Genomic DNA, 18678 nt, shown 5'->3' with positions numbered 1-18678 from the left:
GCGAGAAATAAGAAAAAGACAACACATGTGACTTTTTTCGACTTGGTTGGCGCTTTCGGCTCAGTCGAGCATAACCTTATCAACCACACACTTGAGAGAAATGGTATTCCTGACTCTATTTGTAAATATGTTAAGACTCTGTATTCTAGAATAAATGGTCAAGTACGGGGACCAGGGTGGGTGTCAGATCCCTTCCCATTCAAACCAGGAGTTTTTCAAGGCGATCCTTTGTCCCCAATCATCTTCTTGACGGTCTTTAATCCGATTGTGCAACACCTTAAGTCGCAAGAACAAAAATATGGTTATGATCTAGAGGGATGTCGCTACATAACCCTTCCATTTGCCAAAGATTTCTGTCTCATTACGTCCGACAAAAGAAGACATCAAAAATTCATGAACGAAATCCATAATATCACTAAATCTATGGGGCTCACGCTTAAGCCGGTCAAATGCAAGTCCATCTCCATCCGTGGTGGCAAAGCTGAAGCATGTACCTTTGCTATTGGTGATGTTATCCTTTAAAAATTCCTCGGTAGTAATATCACATAAAGGGTAAATCCAAGGAAATTCATGATATTTTTCAAACCAAACTTGAAGGTATCATTGAAAACATCCATAAGTGTATGATTCGGGATGAGTTTAAATTCCCCCCCCCCCCCACAGAAGTGTGGATGGGGTCTACAAACGAATACTTACCGGTAGAGTCAAATTACTAATTTGCATATTCCCTATGCCGCCAGGCAATATTGCTAAGACTTTACACACAATAGCGCCCTCCACCGTCCTACCCATGCCCCATGACATGCTTGACACGAAGTCGTCCTCTTTTCTATGAGCCCTACCAAAATGTAAGCACCCAAGAACCAAGTATGTGGGGAAGGAGGGAGGGATACTCTACCGGTAAGTAGTCCTTCGTAGACCCCATCCACACTTCTGTGGGGGGGAGAGTCTACTTCACTCTACTTACAGGTAGATTTGAATTACTAATTTGCATAGACTCGCACCGAGGAAAGGCGGTGGGTATACACGGTGCTACTGCATTTCTTTAGGGGCGTAGGACCCAGGCGCGCTCCAGTTCAGAGGTCAGAGAACGCCTCGCGGACCCTAGGCCCGATTAAGTTCCATGCCCGAATGAATGGAGGTTTCGTCTCCATGGGTGAACAAAACTTATTGTAATGTTAGCCCTCTATTATATGGGAAAATCACATACAAGCGTGATCCCTAACGAGGTGGAGCTTCTTCAGGCTTCACAGCTCGGCTGGCTGCTACAACACGGCTCGACCTTCTCTTCCATCCACCTGCAGACCGTCCTTCAGGTAGCAGTCAGAGAACATGTAAGGGTTCTTCCAGGAAGCCGCCCTTGTGATATCCTTCATGGGGTTTTAAAGAAAATCCATCAGGAATACACCCCCGCATCTCGCAGGCACCGTGTGCATACGGAGATCCAGGAGTGCCATCCGACATATCGAGTTACCGACATACGTTATCTCATCAAGACGACTTATTTCATGGAATCAGTTACTTACCGACATATTATTTTGCCAAGTCGACTTATTCAAAACAATCAGTTGACTTAACAACATAATTTATCTCACCAAGTAGACTTAGATAAAATGGTAAGTCGACTTACTGACATAATTTATCTCACCAAGTCGACTTACAGTAACTAATTAAGAAGTTTACTTATACACAGCCTGCACACGTTGCAACGTGTGTGTATTGAGATTGCGAGTTAGGGCCCGCGTGATCGCTAATAATGTGGGGGCGTTTTTCGTGCCTGGGATGCAGAAGAATAACCACAATCTAAGACTTGAATCAAGTCTACACCTCGTCCAACTCCGATTGTATTAGTCAATTCAGGCATCCTCTTCAATTTTATTTTATGTAACAAGCAAAATTATTAATTTACTGATTTTATTTAAAAAAGCTTAATGGCTGTTAGCAAACTGCGTCCATCTAACATTACATGGTGTACATGTACTTGCAAAATAGTGTTACTGGCCTCACGTTTTGACCCTACTAAATAGCTACGTGAGGAGAATGAGACAATAAATCATGAATTCAGTTCAAAAGGATAAAAGTTTGTTTTTGTCATATTATTCATCAAACTATAAGCCTTTACACAATTAAACTCTTCACAACAAAACGTATGTATGGAAGGTACCAGACAACACGTCACGGAGCCGAGTTGAAAAGTGACAATACCAAAGTGCAACCATCAGCCGTGAAGTTACATTATATATGATGGTTGTCAAAAGGATACAAAGGTTGTTGTCGCCACAACCAACCCCCTTATATTCAACGAACCATGTGAATCTATTCAAACAAACAAAACCTTCTAAAGAATATCCATGCATAGATTTGTCAGGTGCATAAAATTATGTCCCACCCAGCACTGTGATTTATGTGTGTTTTACTAGTTTCCTCACTCCCGAACCAAAGTGACTACAATTCGTCTCTATTGAATAACAATGGTATATTTCGAAATGGTTTTTATTTTCAGCTTTTCCATAGATCCTGTTTTTTATGACTCCCAAAAATGGCCGACCGTGTTAGTTCGCAAAGTAAAAGGAAAAACACGCAATTTCGAGGCAAATTTGTGTGGATCATTTTACAACATTTTTCCAACCATTATGTATTTTATAAAGAACGGTTACAAACGCTTTTTATAGACCAACTCGACCGATCCAAGGCAACGTGTTCCTTTAACGCATATAATGTTATTTACATAAAATAAGAAAATACTGGAGCCCAAAACCGGGCTAAGCATATACTAATTATGTATCGTTTGGAACCTCCGTAACATCTCCTGCCCTAGTGGTGCCCGATCCAAGGCGTCAAACATGACTTAAAGCCATTGGACCCTTTCGGTTAACAGTATTGCCCAAGGCCCACACTTCGTGTATCACAACTTAAAACCCACCCTCGTATCCGCGCGTTTCGCCGTGTCATGACATGTGTTTAAAATAAATCCGTAATTCTTTTGACCCAGAGGTGCTCGGTCCAAGTTGTCAAACATAATGATAATGAAGTAAATTTAATCACAAACAATGGAACCCCCATGAGCGGGCTAAGCACGGGCTAATCATACTAATATTCTGGTAGCACCATGTAATGCTTTACAAGGTGCCATGGTGCAATTTTGCTGCCGATCGGACCGGGAACACCGGGGCGAAATCCTTCTCTTTTCTATAAGTACACTGAGTTTCTTTTATATGCGTTACATAACACATGGGACCAACGGCTTTACGTCCCATCCGAAGGACGAAGCAATGGTTAAGTGACATCATAATTTTGTAAAGTTATGAAAACTCCTTAACATCTTTTGACCCAGAGGTGCTCGGTCCAAGTTGTCAAACATAATGATAATGAAGTAAATTTAATCACAAACAATGGAACCCCCATGAGCAGGCTAAGCACAGGCTAATCAAACTAATATTTTGTAACAGTTGGAACCTACTTTATACCTTTGCCTGGTCAAACATCATTTAAAGGGGCGTTACAGTATTACATTTAGTTTTAGCCCGCAAAAGTTAAGTTAAAAAGCAATATAAAGACTAGGAAATAGAGTGCTCTCTTAGTGGTGCACAAGGTTTGACAACACATCTCAACGCGTGTTCAGGCTGTTAAGTCAACTTCTTAGTTTCTGTAAGTCAACTTGGTGAGATAAATTATGTCAGTTAGTCGACTGATCATTTTATCTAAGTCGACGCCAAATCACGCCATGTGCACGCGCATGGCACTGGCGTATAATGTGTAAACAAGTCTGAACAAGCTATAGTAGCCGCGATGCTGCGTTAGGCATAAACACTTAGGCCAAGAAAATATACAAATGCTTACTTTTGAACCGTAAGACAAGGTCAAAATGGGATTATGTCTGGGAGGCGTTTACGGAGTTTTAAATGATGATTCCGATGATGTATTGATTGTAAGAATCCCCAGTGTAGATCAGAAGTTATGATTTTATATTAATAAAACTTTGAATGACCATCATTCAAGAACAGTTGACCTCATCATGACGTAACTTAAACGGTTTTCTCTCCTAATGAATATCTAACTATTTGTGAAGTTTCAAGTTCATACGAGTTTGGAAAAGGTGTTTTTGTTAGCGGACAAGGTATTTTTGAGTTGACCGAACAAACTTAAAAATACACTAGACTTAAGTTTTTTGACAAAAACAAGGTGTTCGGCTTCCGGGAGTACAAAAATACACCCTGGTGGACAATTATCACAGGAAAAACCCATGAAAATGGGCCTTTTCAAAGCATTTTACATGCACTTCCGGTTTAGAAAGGTCAAGAGAAGGTCACCAACATATCCATTTTTGTGAAGTACGTAAAGCCCTTTCATATGATATGTAGATTGTTAAAATAGCTTTTGTGGTTGAGGAAATCGGAACTGATGAATAATCACGACTAGAGAAGAGACTAACTAACCGGAAGGGAAATGTTCGTTTAAAACGCCTTGAAAATAGACTCTGTAAGTAAAGCCCTTTCATATGATGTATATTGTCAAAATGGCTTTTGTGGTTGAGGACATAGGAACTTATGAATAATGACGACTGGATAAGAGACCAACTAAACGAAAGGGAAATGTTTATCAAAAACGCCTTGAAAACAGCCTCTGAACGTCATTATTCATTGAGTTCCTAGTTTCCTCGACCACAATTCAGCAATCATTTGAGCATCATAAAATAAAGTGTTGTTCAAATTATTGGCAGTTGATTGTGACATTATTCTTATATTTATACTATTAATTCCAAGAACGCCAAAACATTACAATCAAAAATAATTTGTAGGCCTATGAAATAAGCTTGCATGAACTTTGGCCTATAGTGAGGTGCACCCCTATGGCCTTTCTCAATTATTATTTTCATGTTTTGAGACAATTTTATAACACTTGGGGCTGTGTTATTATTACAATATTGTTTATAAAATAATAGGTTGTTTTTCCGTTCTTAAATCTGGATTGTTTTATTTATTTGTTTGTACTCAAGTTTTGTTTAATCCGGCACTTTATTTTAGCAAGACCCCTCCTAATTGCTTGGTCCTTATACTTTAACCATTCTGTTTTCTTTGAATTTTTTTTGTATTGTAACATCAATGTCCGTGCATGGAGGTAGAAATAGATTAGTTTACGTAACGTCCTTTCCTACATAGAGAAAGTTCTCTGCTTCTTGGTGTTTAACCAAAACATGAATCACTGAAGTAGGTGGCCATCTCAGCGAAACTTTGTCTTCAATTCCACATTGACCACTAAGCCATCAGAAGGGTAACTATTGTACAATTTGACGCCGAAGATTGAGAGGAAATCGTTTTGCCCGAACACCTAAAAAAAACTGAACAAAATCAAAGAGTTGTTCGGGCTGTTGCCTGAACACCTAAATATCTTGGAAAAGTCATCGAACGAGTAGTGTCATCACGTATTTCTGATCACATTCATACTTTCAACCTGTCAGCTTACAAGCCTTTCCATGGGACCGAGGCTGCACTAGTCCGTATGAGCAACGATATTCTCTCTGCAATGGACAATGGTAACCTTACAGCACTAGTCCTGCTAGACTCGAGTGCTGCTTTTGACACTGTTGATCACAACATCCTTCTCTCTCGACTCCAGAATCACCTTAGCATAGAGGACACAGCACTAGCATGGTGCAAATCGTATCTCTACAATAGAACTCAGCATGTATGTATTGGCACCGCGATATCCGACCCTGTTGTTTTGAACTACTCTGTGCCACAGGGGTCTGTACTCAGCCCGCAGTGGTTTACGCTATACACTTTACCGATTCGTGACATCATCCTGAAAATTAATCTGAATTACCATGTGTACGCAGACGACACTCAGCTATACATCCCGTTTAAATCTTCTCAAGAAAACGCCAATGCATCTGTTGCAAGACTTGAGAACTGCATCCAAAAGATTCGACGTTGGACACAACAAAACTTCCTGAAGTTAAATGATGATAAGACAGAGTTCCTTCTATTTGGTCACGTCAATAGTTAAATAAGGTTTCAGTGCCATACATCTCCATCGGTGTTGCTCAGATAGCTCCCTCGCTTAAAGCTCGGAACTTAGGGGTTATTTTTTATTCATCGATGACACTTCAGCCACACATCAACAACATTGTTCGTTTATCATCATATCACATCAGGCATATAGGTAAGATTCGCAAGTACTTGGACAAATGCACTGAAAAGGTCATTCACGTGTTTGTTACATCTTGTCTTGACAACGGCAATGCTTTTTTCTACAGTCTTCCTAACAACCAGGTTTCCCGACTTCAACGGCTCCAAAATACTGCTGCCCGCATTGTGACACTGTCTAGAAAAATCCTGTTCTATCACCCCCATTCCGAAACAACTACACTGGCTCCCTATCTCTCAACGAATCATCTTCAAGCTGATCCTCCGTGTCCACAAAGCTCTTAATGGCAAGGTTTCCCACTATATTTCTGAACTGCTTCAAGTTTACACTCCATCAAGGAATCCGAAAAAAAAGGGGAGGCAAGATGTGGACATGGAGATCACCCCAGAATACCACTCACCAGCTGGACTATGTTCTTGTACGTAGGAAGTGGAGGAACAGTGTCAACAACTGTGAAGCCTACAGCTCCTTCCGGTCCCTGTACTCAGGTCACAGGGTAGTAACAGCGACAGTTCAACTCAGCTTGAGAGCACCAACGAAACGGGAAGCTTGTATCCCAAGTATGAGTGGGGCGAGCTAGAAGTAAACAGGGAGCTGCAGACTCGCTATGCTGTTGAAGTCAAGAACAGGTTCCAGGTGCTACAGAGTGACGAAGCTGACCTCTCAGATCTCTACAAGCACTTTGTGTCTGCGAACCAAATGCTGAAAAATCCTGTCTAAAGCCAGTCAAGAGAAAGAAAAAGAAGGAGAGCTGCAACGACCAAAGAGTTCACGCAGCAAGGCAGAGGATGCTTGAGGCAAATCATCCTACAATAGAGCCAGAGATTCGAGTTGGCCTACAGCTCAACTCAAAGAAGACAAAGGTGATGACAATCAACTCAGTGGGCAGTACCATCAAGACCCGAAATGGCGCTCCCCTAGAGGTCATTGAAGAGTTTAAATACCTTGGCTTCCTCATAGGATCAACTGAGAATGAAATAAGAGTGAGGAGAGTCCTGGCATGGAAGGCCCTACATGGCACGAGACGAGTGTGGAGAGCGGGCCTCAATGATGACATCAAGAGACGTCTGTTCGTTGCTACAGTTGAGTCTGTGCTTCTGTATGGAGCCGCGACATGACCGCAAATCAAGGAAGAGCACTAGACGGGGTATATACAAGAATGATACGGATGGCCCTTGATGTGCACTGGGAAGATCATATGCCAAACTCCCAGCTCTACGCTGCCCTACCAAGGGTAACTGTTAAGATCAGGGAACGAAGGATGAGGCTTGCTGGCCACTGTGTACGCCATCCAGAGCTAGCTGTGTGCCCCCTAGTTCTCTGGGAACCCATTGACGGAATCAGGAGCAAGGGCAGGAGAAGAACTTCATTTGCAGACCTGCTGAAGAAAGACGCTACACAACAGGAAACATCCAAGCTTAGGACGCTGATGCTGGACCGGGATGCGTGGAAGATGACCATCAGAGTTTTCCGAGAAGGCGTCAGCTGAAGACATCCTCTCGCTCAACTGACAAGGAATCTTCGATCAAGTTCTATGCTTCTCATTGAACCCAAGTCTTGACACTCATGGGGTGACGGTCTCTACCACTTAATCTTCGATCTTGTCTCTGTACCGCAAAGTTCAAGTCTCTTCTCAAAACTTATCTTATGTCACAGGTTTTCAATGACTAATTTTGTTGTGTCTGTTTTTCTTAGTGTTGTGTTTTGTATTTGTTTTGTTTTTGGTTTTACTGTGCCTTGAACACCCAGCAGGGTGGATATGTGCGCATTACAAGTCTTATTATTATTATTATTAAATTTTTGTCATGGTTCCTGACCATTTACAGTAAAAGTTAAAGATACTCTTTGAAATACCATTCACTCAAAAAATATATTTTTTAAAGTTTGGGGCCAAAAATCTGACATAGCAAAAGCATTAATTTTACCCTTTTGAACGAACAATTAGGTTTGTTTAACTATAGTACAAAGAACGTGGTATTTCACACTTGATTTAGATATATATTAGTTTAATATTGGCCATGGACACCAGTGGAGGTATGGAAGGGACACGACATTTGCCCCTTGTTTACGCCACCGATTCGATAGTTGTTTTATCCAAAACTGGATAAAGTTGTTTTGAATGTTACCATAGCTTTAAAGGGCATAAACTTCACACGACGTACTGAACATCGGTAGCAAAACGTGTGATGATTAATACTTTAGTGTGTAACATTTTAAGAACCTGTGCTACTCTCTTCTGCTGCGGAATTAATGATGAACAAAAACGGGTGATATTAATAAAGTACACAATTTAATATGAGAAGTTTCTAACCTCTTCTGTGTGAAAAGAATTCACACCCTGCCTTGTATTCTTTCTCATCGATGTCGACTCCTTGTATGGGTAAATCAACCTCCAGACGCCTCTGAAGTTCCCCGCTACGGTAGAGCTGCCAGAGTTTCTCCAGGCCTTCCCTACTGTAGACTCGTACATTAAGCTTCACAGATCCAATCTCGAAGCTAATCAAGACTGCTTCTGCCTCTTTCAAGAGAGTTAAAAGAGAACTTAAAGGTTCACAGTCGGTGTTTTCGGTTGCAAGCACATCTTTCATTTGTTTAAACAAGGTCTCCAATTTACCTCTTTGGGGGATGAGATCGATTTGTGGACCTGATTTGTAGAAAACAAGAACATGCATTAAACATCAGTTATTCTCTATGAGAGTTAAATTTATTTCAGTGATTAGTTTTCAACATATTTATCCTACAGTAAACCTGTGGAATATATCATATTTCCCCCTTGCCGCCATGATCATTATTACAAATCTGTGGGTTTTTTTTACAAATCATTTTCTCCGAAATGTGTTTGAGGGAACAACAAAAAACTCCGACAGGAACAAGTACTTCGAGGGATTAAAAAATCATTTCGAGAAACAAAAAATACCCCCATGCATGTCCCTTCAGGTAGGCCTACTGCAAACATCTCAGGCAGCACTTCTTTAAAGTAATTGATTCAAGCGTAGAACTGCATCCGAAAGTTTGGTTTGGAAACTGCATGATAGGGGACAAAGTCTGATATAATTCATGTGATGATTATTTGCGATATCCAAAAATAATTGCAAAGAGGCTTGTTCCACGGCAAAGAATATTTTGGAAATATATTTACAAAATAAATTTGCAACATTCGCTTTCAGCAATGCTTTTCAAAAATACTTTCGACATTGCATGTATTCGCTAACATAATATTTGCGATTCGTGATGCTCCACTGGGCCACCATTGATCGGTGACATTAATTTTAAGGTTTCTTACCAAAATATGTGGTGTTTCCAGATGAAGGTCCGAATAAGAACTGACATTTTTGTAGGTAATACTTATTTACAACGTTTATTGGTCCTCTCTGGCTCGTCTCAGGTGTTTCTAGATTGAGAGAAAAACAAGTAATAGATTACCTTTCGAACCTCTTTGCAATTTTATTGTCCAGAAAATGCTCGGTCCCATCATACACCACGCTCACACTGCTATGCACTGCACGCATGACGTACTTCCAGAACAAGAATCTGTGCAAGCTGGGGTGCATTTTGTCGACCCCAACCAGAAACAATCATTATCGGTTGAGCGTTTTCGCGCGTTAGGTTGAGCGTGGTGACGATGCTGTTCAGACCAACCGGTAACCGACTTGTTGAGTTGGTTGGGCTTTGGTTAGGGTCGCCAAAAATGCACTCCTGGACAGACTGCTGGGGCGGAGCGAACAGAAAACTACGCTTTACAAGTTTTGTTTTCTGATTGCTTTTCATTAAGCTGTAAGCGCTTTGACGAATGTTTTATTCATATTAATATATAAATAGTGTTTTATTATTAGTAGTAGTAGGTAAGTATAGTTTTAATTTACCATCTAAACACACAACTCACCCTGTGTACCTGATGTACCGGGTAAATGGGGTTGTTCCTCAACCAGCGATTCATTAGGTGTACTCGCTGTGGTATGACGCCGTGTAGTGTCCCTTTCATCTACAACAAGACAAACACAAAACTAGTTTCCATTGATGGATCATTAAAATTGTGTACGTTTTCACTAAATAGGTTTGATTTTTATGCTTTATACCCCTTCAAAGTCTTTTGGTTAAGTTATACATGTTTATACGCGGCTTCTAAAAATGCAGTTAAAAGGCATTACTGACACATGATGACGTCACCAATCTTGATGATTTTACAACAGCCCTTTCAGCTAGAACTTATTGTTTGTCATGTTTACAGGTTTTTAAAGAAAAATAAATAAATAGCTTCCGACTTTTGTTCATTCCGTCATCAGTGCATCACTCCTTGTTTCTTGAGTTCATTGGCTTAAGGTGGGTTTTTTGTGGCCCCTTTTTTTTCATTGCTTCTTGTTTTTTAATGTTTTTTTTTTTGTTTCGTTCGAAATCATTATTACTTGGGCATACTTGATAAAATGTGTTTACCATATCAATGTACTTTGTTGTACTTTTTATTATTATTTGCTTTAAAAAAAAGAAATAAATATAAACAAATATGAATCGGTTTTATTATGACTGTTGCATGTTAACTGCGCCGGTAATGCTGTTCTCACACTAGGGAGAATATGCTAGTGAATGTGCTTTCGAACGAAAATATTGAACAATCACTCAAACTGCGCAACATTCGCCGTGTCCTCGTAAGCATCGGTAACAAATTCGGTACGTTCACAAGTCATTCTCCATCTCCTTACGAAGATCGGTCACTTTATTCTTCGCTCACAAGGCGAATATGCCTGCGAATATGCTAACGGAAGGAAATAATGTGACAGTCGCTCATACTTCGCAACATTCGCCATGTCTTCGTAAGCGTTGATAACAAATTCGGCACGTTCATAAATTATTCCCCACCTCCTTCCTTACGAAGATCAGTCAAATTAGAAACCGGTTTCTAAATTTCAGCGAGTGTTGCGAAGACCGTTATTCGCCGTCGATTTTCGTAGGCATCGGTAACATGGTTAAGCGTGAGTAAGCGTTGGCAACGTTCGTAAAGGCATTGGCAAGCGTAAGCGTTCGTAATACTGTAAGATACTGGTAAGGAGATGGCTAAGATGTGAGACTAAGATAAAAATATTCACTATCCCACTGCCATTTTGTACGAATTCAACGCGAAATTCAATCATTCATCTTAGCAAGAACATTTGCCACTATGTGAGAGGGGCAATACAAAGCGCTTCCCAATTTTAGCGGATGTTGTGAAGACTGCAATTCGCCATCTTTTTTCGTAAGCATTGGTAAGCTATTGGTAGTTACTGCAAGTAAAGTGTGCGTATAATGCGTTAAATATTGGTAAGGAGAGGTTTAAGGTCGACCGAGAACATACTCACTATCAATTCGCAACTTTTGGGTGAGTTCATCACGAATTTCAAATACTCATATTCGCAAGAATATTTGCCCCGGTGTGAGAGTAGCATAATCCCCCGTAAATATGACACGAACATTCGAGCAAAAAATTATAATGCTGAGTATAGAAAACCAAACGGTTATGTTTTAAATAAATCCTAAGATTTAAAATTTAACAAACCTCTTGTAGCTTCGAAGAATCTACAACCATCTCGATAATCATCATCCGAGATAAAAACCTTGTCGACTTCTGATGGAAATAGTCCACAAAGCTTCTTCGCCATGTTTTTCTGGACGAATGAGTTCCAAAGCTGCCGAAGAGGCTCAAGAGCTCGAACTTTTACAGCGATGCTCAAACATTCTAATCCTTCCATGGTCTTTAGCTGATAGTCTTCGCTGTCTACACAAAGTGCTTCTGTCACTCGTGCTTCTGCACTATGTACCTTTTCAAAGAATCTTTTCAGTTCTTCTTGAACTTCCTTCCCTTCCTGTTTCACCGGGTAAACCTGTATCGATAGTTCTGTGCGAGAAAACATTGACAGAAACATTGCTGTAATTTATGCCTTTAGATTGGTTTGAGCAACTCAAGAAGTTTTTTCTTTGAAAACCCCTTGTCTGAATGTTTCAGTTGGGTACCATGCAATCATTTGGACCCCTCTGAACTTTTACAATTGTTACTGAATGTGTGTGGTTTACTATTACACCGGTAACAGTCCCGCACACAAAAACCATTCTTGCTAAGCTCATCAATAAAACTACAGGTTTAGACCTATTGTTATTCAAATGTTAAACTGCATTTTCCATAGATTTATTCAAAATTACAGCTTTAAAGGGACACACCGGCCGAATTGGGCTATTTGGGCTACAAAATAGACTAAGAAATGTATTCAACAGGTTTCCAGGAATGAAGAAGTACAGTCCTTAAAAAAAATCATCAAAAACGAAGGTCGCGTGATTGTTCTAACCAAAAAGTGGTACAAACAACCACGTGACCTTCCGGGCTAGTTTTACTTCCAGTCATCTAAAAGTAACTTACCAAACCAAATTTAAATCTTTTTTTTTTTAAATTATTAACGAGTAATTGACGAAAAAGATCATGTATTCAAATTATCGCTACAAAATGTAAATAACGGTGAAAAATCTAACGTAAGATTCGCATTCAAAGAGTCCATGTAACGGAAGCTTATTATATGGCCCCACAGCGTGGAGCAATCGGAACATAAGCCTCGGGGCATATCACGCACGGCACATGCCGTGTCTCGTGGGGAGATGGAGGTGTAATCCCGGGCGCTATGAACTCCCAGCTTGCGGGTCTCGCCGTGAGCTTGGGATGGGTTGGGAGCCAGACATCAGAGTACATGTTTGTCATCGTGGGTTTGTCAGTTGGTACACCTCGTGACAAATCCGTTATTTCTTATGATCGCAACGTTCCAATATTATACTCTGTTTTGTTTCATGGCTCCTAATTTCTTTTTGCTAGGAGTTTTCAGGAAACAATAAAAAAAGATTGATGATGTCAAAACGTAGGAATACCGCATTTTGTTATATTGACAGTGTTATTGTGTGAGTAGCTTAAAAAATGTTTTATGAAGAAGAAAAAAAAGGATTAAACAAACCGGACCCCCCGATCGAAAAAAGAACAGGTGAAAAATAATTTTGTATCAAAGGTTTAAAAAATATGATAAAAAAATTCCCTCAAAGCATAATTTTGTCCGAAAAATATTTTCTAATTCTGTGCATGAATTGTTATTTTTGAGATTGTTGAGGTATTATTTGGTTACATTCCAAGCTACGCAGCTACTCAGCTACGCTTACGTTCCTCCAAGTTACGCTATAATACAAAAAGGTACGTTTTTCAAGCCCGGGTCAAGCTCCAAGATATCCAGCTACGCTTATACCTTCCAAAATATGACGTTCCAAGATACGCTTACATTCCAAGTTTTGCTTACGTTCCTTCTCAAGTTACGCTATATATACAAAAGGTACGCTTTCAAGCCCGAGTCAAGTTACGCTTACGTTACATACGCAAATACGTTTACGTTCCAAGATACCCAGCTACGCTTACGTTCCAAGATATGCTTTCGTTCCAAAAGATAAGATTACGTTCTAAGCTACACAGCTTCTCAGCTATGCTTACGATCCATACGCAGCTACGTTTACGTTCCAAGATACCCAACTATGCTTACGTTCCAAGATATGCTTACGTTTCAAAATATATGGTTACGTTCCAAGCTACGCAGCTACTCCATATCCATACAATCCATATACATCATTTAGGTTTGTTACGCTAAAATCAAAAATTACGCTTTCAATCCCGAGTCAAGCTAGGCTTACGTTTCAAGATTTGCAGCTACGCTTACATTTAAAAATACATTCTCACAAGGATGCTTTTGAATCCCTCACGATTCCTGTGAATAACAGGGCCCCTCAGTTTCATCTGTTTAGCAGAAAATACTGCTCACAAAATTTCTTTACTATTCAAAAATTTAGTCGGCCACCAGACACAAGTTCACCAGGAAGTTGGTGCCAGGAATGCTTTATTTACTTGTCACTGTCCCATCATATTCTGGGTTAGTTTTTTGTGTTCTTCGTGACGATCTTTGGATGTACGTCGAAGCACGACTACCTCCATCGTCGAAGGATTTGCCTGATCCGTATATGCTGGTTGTTTATACTTTATGGATAGACTGGATCCTTATGCTGCGTCGTAGTTAAACGTTGCTATAAACAAAGCACCAGTCTACTTGCAATATTGTGCGACGATGTCACGAAGACTTGACAGTTGCAACGACTGGAAACACGTTTACGCTGGCCTTTTACCGCTTTTGGGTTTTTTAATAATTTTTCGCTAACTACGTGACATTTTATAGATTTTTTTTACAGCAACCATCTGTAAAAAATTATGATTCTACAGCCCTAAACTGCGTACACGGTGAGCCGGTGTGTCCCTTTAAGTTGTCATCTTGTCCATAAAATTCTATCAAATTTTCTTCTAAAGGTAATACATATTTTCATCACCATTTTCTCCTCCAAATTGTGAAAAAATTGCTTTTTTAGGCTAATATTTTAAAAATGAATAAATTCCACTGTCATTTTTTAGCAACCGCACATTATTTGTTTCATTGATGAGTTCGAAGAAATAAACAAATTCATTCCCTCCCCTATTTCGCTTGTTTGAGCAACAAGGGATACACAAATGGCTTGGTTTGTGCACTCAACTCCCAGAAATATGTCATACAAAAATAGAAAAACCAATTATATAAAATGATTGAAACACCGACCATTTCAGATTAGTTATTTTAACCAACTAATTGGTTGGACACACTTCTACCAATATTGAAAAGTTAACCAACGTATATTGGTACAAAAAGTAACCAATAGAGTGATTGAAAAAACAAACAACTTCGAGTTGGTCATTTTAAAGGGACACACCGGCTCACCATTTACGCAATTTAGGGCTGTAGAATCAGAAATAATGTTTTTATAGATAGTTGCTGTAAAAAAAACATCAAAATGTCACGTAATAAGCGAAAAATGATTAAAACACCCAAAAGCGGTAAAAGGCCAGCGTGTACGTGTTTCCAGCCGTTGGAACTGTCAAATCTTCGTGACATCGTCGCACAATGTTGTAAGTAGACTGGTGCTTTGTTTATAGCAACGTTTTACTATACGACGCAGCATTAGGATCCAGTCTATCCATAAATTATAAACAACCAGCATATACGGATCAGGCAAATCCTTCGACGATGGAGGTAGGCGTGCCTCGACGTACATCCAAAGATCGTCACACGAAGAACACAAAAAACTAACTCAGAATACTATCGTCTCCCATAACCGGAGACGATAGCCGGACGAAACCGAAATAGTTCTAGGAGTACCAACGTGCCAGGACCCAATTTCATAATGCCTGTAGGCATTATAGAGGCACATAAATTTGCTTAGCACAAAATAGTATTGCATAGCAGAAACTGATACCAGCCAAACTTTTATTTTATTTGAAATGTGTAACTTGTGGCTGGTACCCGACTAAATTTTTTAATAGTAAAGAAATTTTGTAAGCAGTATTTTCTGCTAAACAGATGAAACTGAGGGGCCCTGTTATTCACAGTGAAACATTTTATAATCTCGGGGGTGGGGGGAGGGAATCGTGAGGGATTCAAAAGCGTCCTTGTGAGAGTGTATTTTCAAACATAAGCGTAGCTGCAAATCTTGAAACGTAAGCCTAGCATGACTCGGGATTGAAAGAGTAATTTTTGATTATAGCGTAATGAACCTAAACGATGTTTATGGATTGTGTAAAAGCGTAGCTGAGTAGCTGCGTAGCTTGGAACGTAACCATATCTTTTGGAACGCAAGCGTAGTTGGGTATCTTGGAACCTTAACGTAGCTGCGTATGGAACGTAAGCGTAACTTGACTCGGGATTGAAAGCGTACCTTTTGTTATTAAAGCGTAACTTGAAAAAACTTAAGAGTATCTTGTAATGTAAGCATAGCTGAGAAGCTGTGTAGCTTAGAACGTAACCTTATCTTTCGGAACGTGAGCATAACTTGGAACGTAAGCGTAGTTGGGTATCTTGGAACCTTAACGTAGCTGCGTATGGAACGTAAGCGTAACTTGACTCAGGATTGAAAGCGTACCTTTTGTTATTAAAGCGTAACTTGAAAAAACGTAAGAGTATCTTGTAATGTAAGCAAAGCTGAGAAGCTGTGTAGCTTAGAACGTAACCTTATCTTTCGGAACGTGAGCATAACTTGGAACGTAAGCGTAGCTGGTATCTTGGAACGTAAACGTAGCTGCGTATGGAACGTAAGCGTAACTTGACTCAGGATTGAAAGTGTACCTTTTGTAATTATAGCGTAACCAATATTTTGGTTGAAACATTGCTACCAATCACATTGGTTGAATTTGACCAGCATAATATTGGTTATTTCAACCAATCTTTTTTTGGGTTGTTGGTTATTTGGCAAGCTTAAAGCCATTATACACTTTCGAAACAGAAAAATAAATAAAAGTTTACAGATTTACAAATAAAACAGGGCTAACAGAAGGTAATGGTGAAAGAGTTCTCTTGAAATATTATTCCATGAAATGCTTCACTTTCTGAGATAACCTTAAAACAATTATCAATTCTCGATAGCGTGAATTACTGATTTACTGTAAACACATGTCAAGACATGGCGAAACGTGCGGAAACAAGGGTGGGTTTCGCCATTATTTTCTCTCGACTCTGAATTTTCACAGGTTTGTTATGGATATATAAATTGTGATACACTAAGTGTGGGCCTTTGGGAAATACTGTTTACCGAAAGTGTCCAATGGCTTTAAGTGAAAAGAGATTTGACATCAAAACCGACTAGCCTATCGGATGTATGTAATTTGATTCCTTTTATAATCTTAATAAATCCTGCTGAGTTGGGTACACGTTGAAGCGATGTTCCCACACGTGGGTGTATTGAGCTTGGTTAGGTGTTGTGCGAGGCTGTACATGTAGGGGAACTACGAGAGGAGATAGTGTTCTTAGGTTTTGGAGGTACGTTGGCCGCCGTTCGAACACATCAGAGCCAATGAACAGCTCTCCCTGGACAGCTACACCCACAATTTACATACAAGACAAATGTTGCACAAGTTCCTTTATTCTGATTCATTACAGCAGGGTGAATATTCATGTATCGGCCTCTGCGATGAAGAAACACCTGGTAAGCTTACCCGCGCTATTCAAAGGCGAATGAATAGACTGTGTGCTCGTGACATGCCAAGTAACACAAAGAGTTCCCCCTGTTAAAGGCCATTATACACGTTCGGTAAACAGTATTGTCCAAGTCCCACACTTCGTGTATCACAACTTATGTATACATTAACAAACCTGTGAAAATTTAGGCTCAATCGGTCATCGGAGTCGGGAGAAAATAACGGGAAAACCCACCCTTGTTTCCGCGCGTTTCGCAGTGTCATGACATGTGTTTAAAATAAATTCGTAATTCTCCCTATCGAGAATTAATATTGTTGTAATGTTTTCTCAAAAAGTAAAGCATTTCATGGAACAATATTTCAATAGTAGTCTTTCACCATTACCTTCTGTAAACCCTGTAAATTGTTTGTAAACCTGTGAACTTTTTTTTCCTGTACCAAAAGTGTATAATGGCTTTAAAAACAGTGCAGGGGTCGATTTCACAAAGAGTAAGGACTAGTCCTAACTTAGGACTAGTCGTAGAAGATATACAAATTGCATGGATAGTCATAAGTTAGGACGAGTAACTGGTCCTAACTCGAGATAGGACTAGTCCTAACTATTTGTGAAATCCATCCCAGGACTGTCCATGGGCGTCAATCAGGGGTTGTAGCTACAACATGTCCCCCTCCACCTTTTGGAGGGCGGGTGACACAATATCAAATGCCCTCCCCCCACATTTTTTACCACCTTTATCATGAAGCCCAAGTTTTGCACTGTGTAAGACGAAACCCTGTGTCCCTATATGGGCATTAATCCTGTGGGCAAAGGATGACACAATATTCCCCCTCAAAATTGGCCCTAGATTGCATCACAGAGCATCTAATATGCAAAATTTTCCCGGGCCCTTGATCGGGCCCGCACCCCAAGCTTTTCACACGCATGTTCCATCGTTGACAGGAAGTTGTAGGGACGTGTTCCCCACCCCACCCAACCCCATTTCGAAGGGTGGGGGACACAGTATCAAATGTTCCCCGTGTCGTTTGACCACCTTTATCATGAAACTCGTGTATCTCATCATATACTGGCGCGCGGTAACCAACACTTGCGCGTCGCCCGGATTGGTGTATATCGGAGTGGGTATGCTACGGTTCAGAGAGAGTAGCTTAGCAGCCAGATTCCTTTTTCCTTGATTGGATTGGGCTGTTCTTTAGGCGGAAAATCTGTAGGAAACCAAGCAAGACAGTTAAGAACAAAATCTGCATATTTTCCTGGTATTCACGGGGGGATTATAGTAAACATTCTTTACAAGACGCGATAATATACTTACTATACACATTTTCATCACCGGGTTTTGATCTGGTGCTATAGCTCACTGACGTTAAACTTGCCTTTTTACTTTGTTCAGTGCGTTCCTTGGTCTTTCTTTTATCTGCAACAAAATAATTATTGTTATTCACTTGACATGCTTGATATGTACATGTTGTATTGTTGTAAGCATTGTCTCTTGCTGCGC

General features: G+C 40.1%; 2 protein-coding genes across 2 annotated transcripts in view; both read right to left on the bottom strand.

Annotated features, from left to right (window-relative positions):
* LOC139936369 (uncharacterized) overlaps window positions 1-18678 on the bottom strand; it is a 56745-nt gene that overhangs the window by 13156 nt on the left and 24911 nt on the right. The gene's annotated exons all lie outside the window — the stretch shown is intronic.
* Window positions 1-18678, bottom strand: part of LOC139936548 (uncharacterized) — a 32568-nt gene that overhangs the window by 5019 nt on the left and 8871 nt on the right. The window contains exons 2-6 of the mRNA XM_071931377.1: window positions 18493-18594; window positions 11675-12013; window positions 10031-10129; window positions 9431-9538; window positions 8459-8791 (exon numbers count right to left, since the gene is read on the bottom strand). Coding sequence (XP_071787478.1) covers window positions 8459-8791; window positions 9431-9538; window positions 10031-10129; window positions 11675-12013; window positions 18493-18594 — 981 coding nt within the window. The remainder of the gene's footprint in view (window positions 1-8458; window positions 8792-9430; window positions 9539-10030; window positions 10130-11674; window positions 12014-18492; window positions 18595-18678) is intronic.

The sequence above is a fragment of the Asterias amurensis genome, chromosome 4 (assembly GCF_032118995.1).
Source record: "Asterias amurensis chromosome 4, ASM3211899v1".
In the NCBI taxonomy this organism is placed as follows: Eukaryota; Metazoa; Echinodermata; class Asteroidea; order Forcipulatida; family Asteriidae; genus Asterias; species Asterias amurensis.
This window is presented reverse-complemented; position numbering and strand designations above follow the sequence as displayed.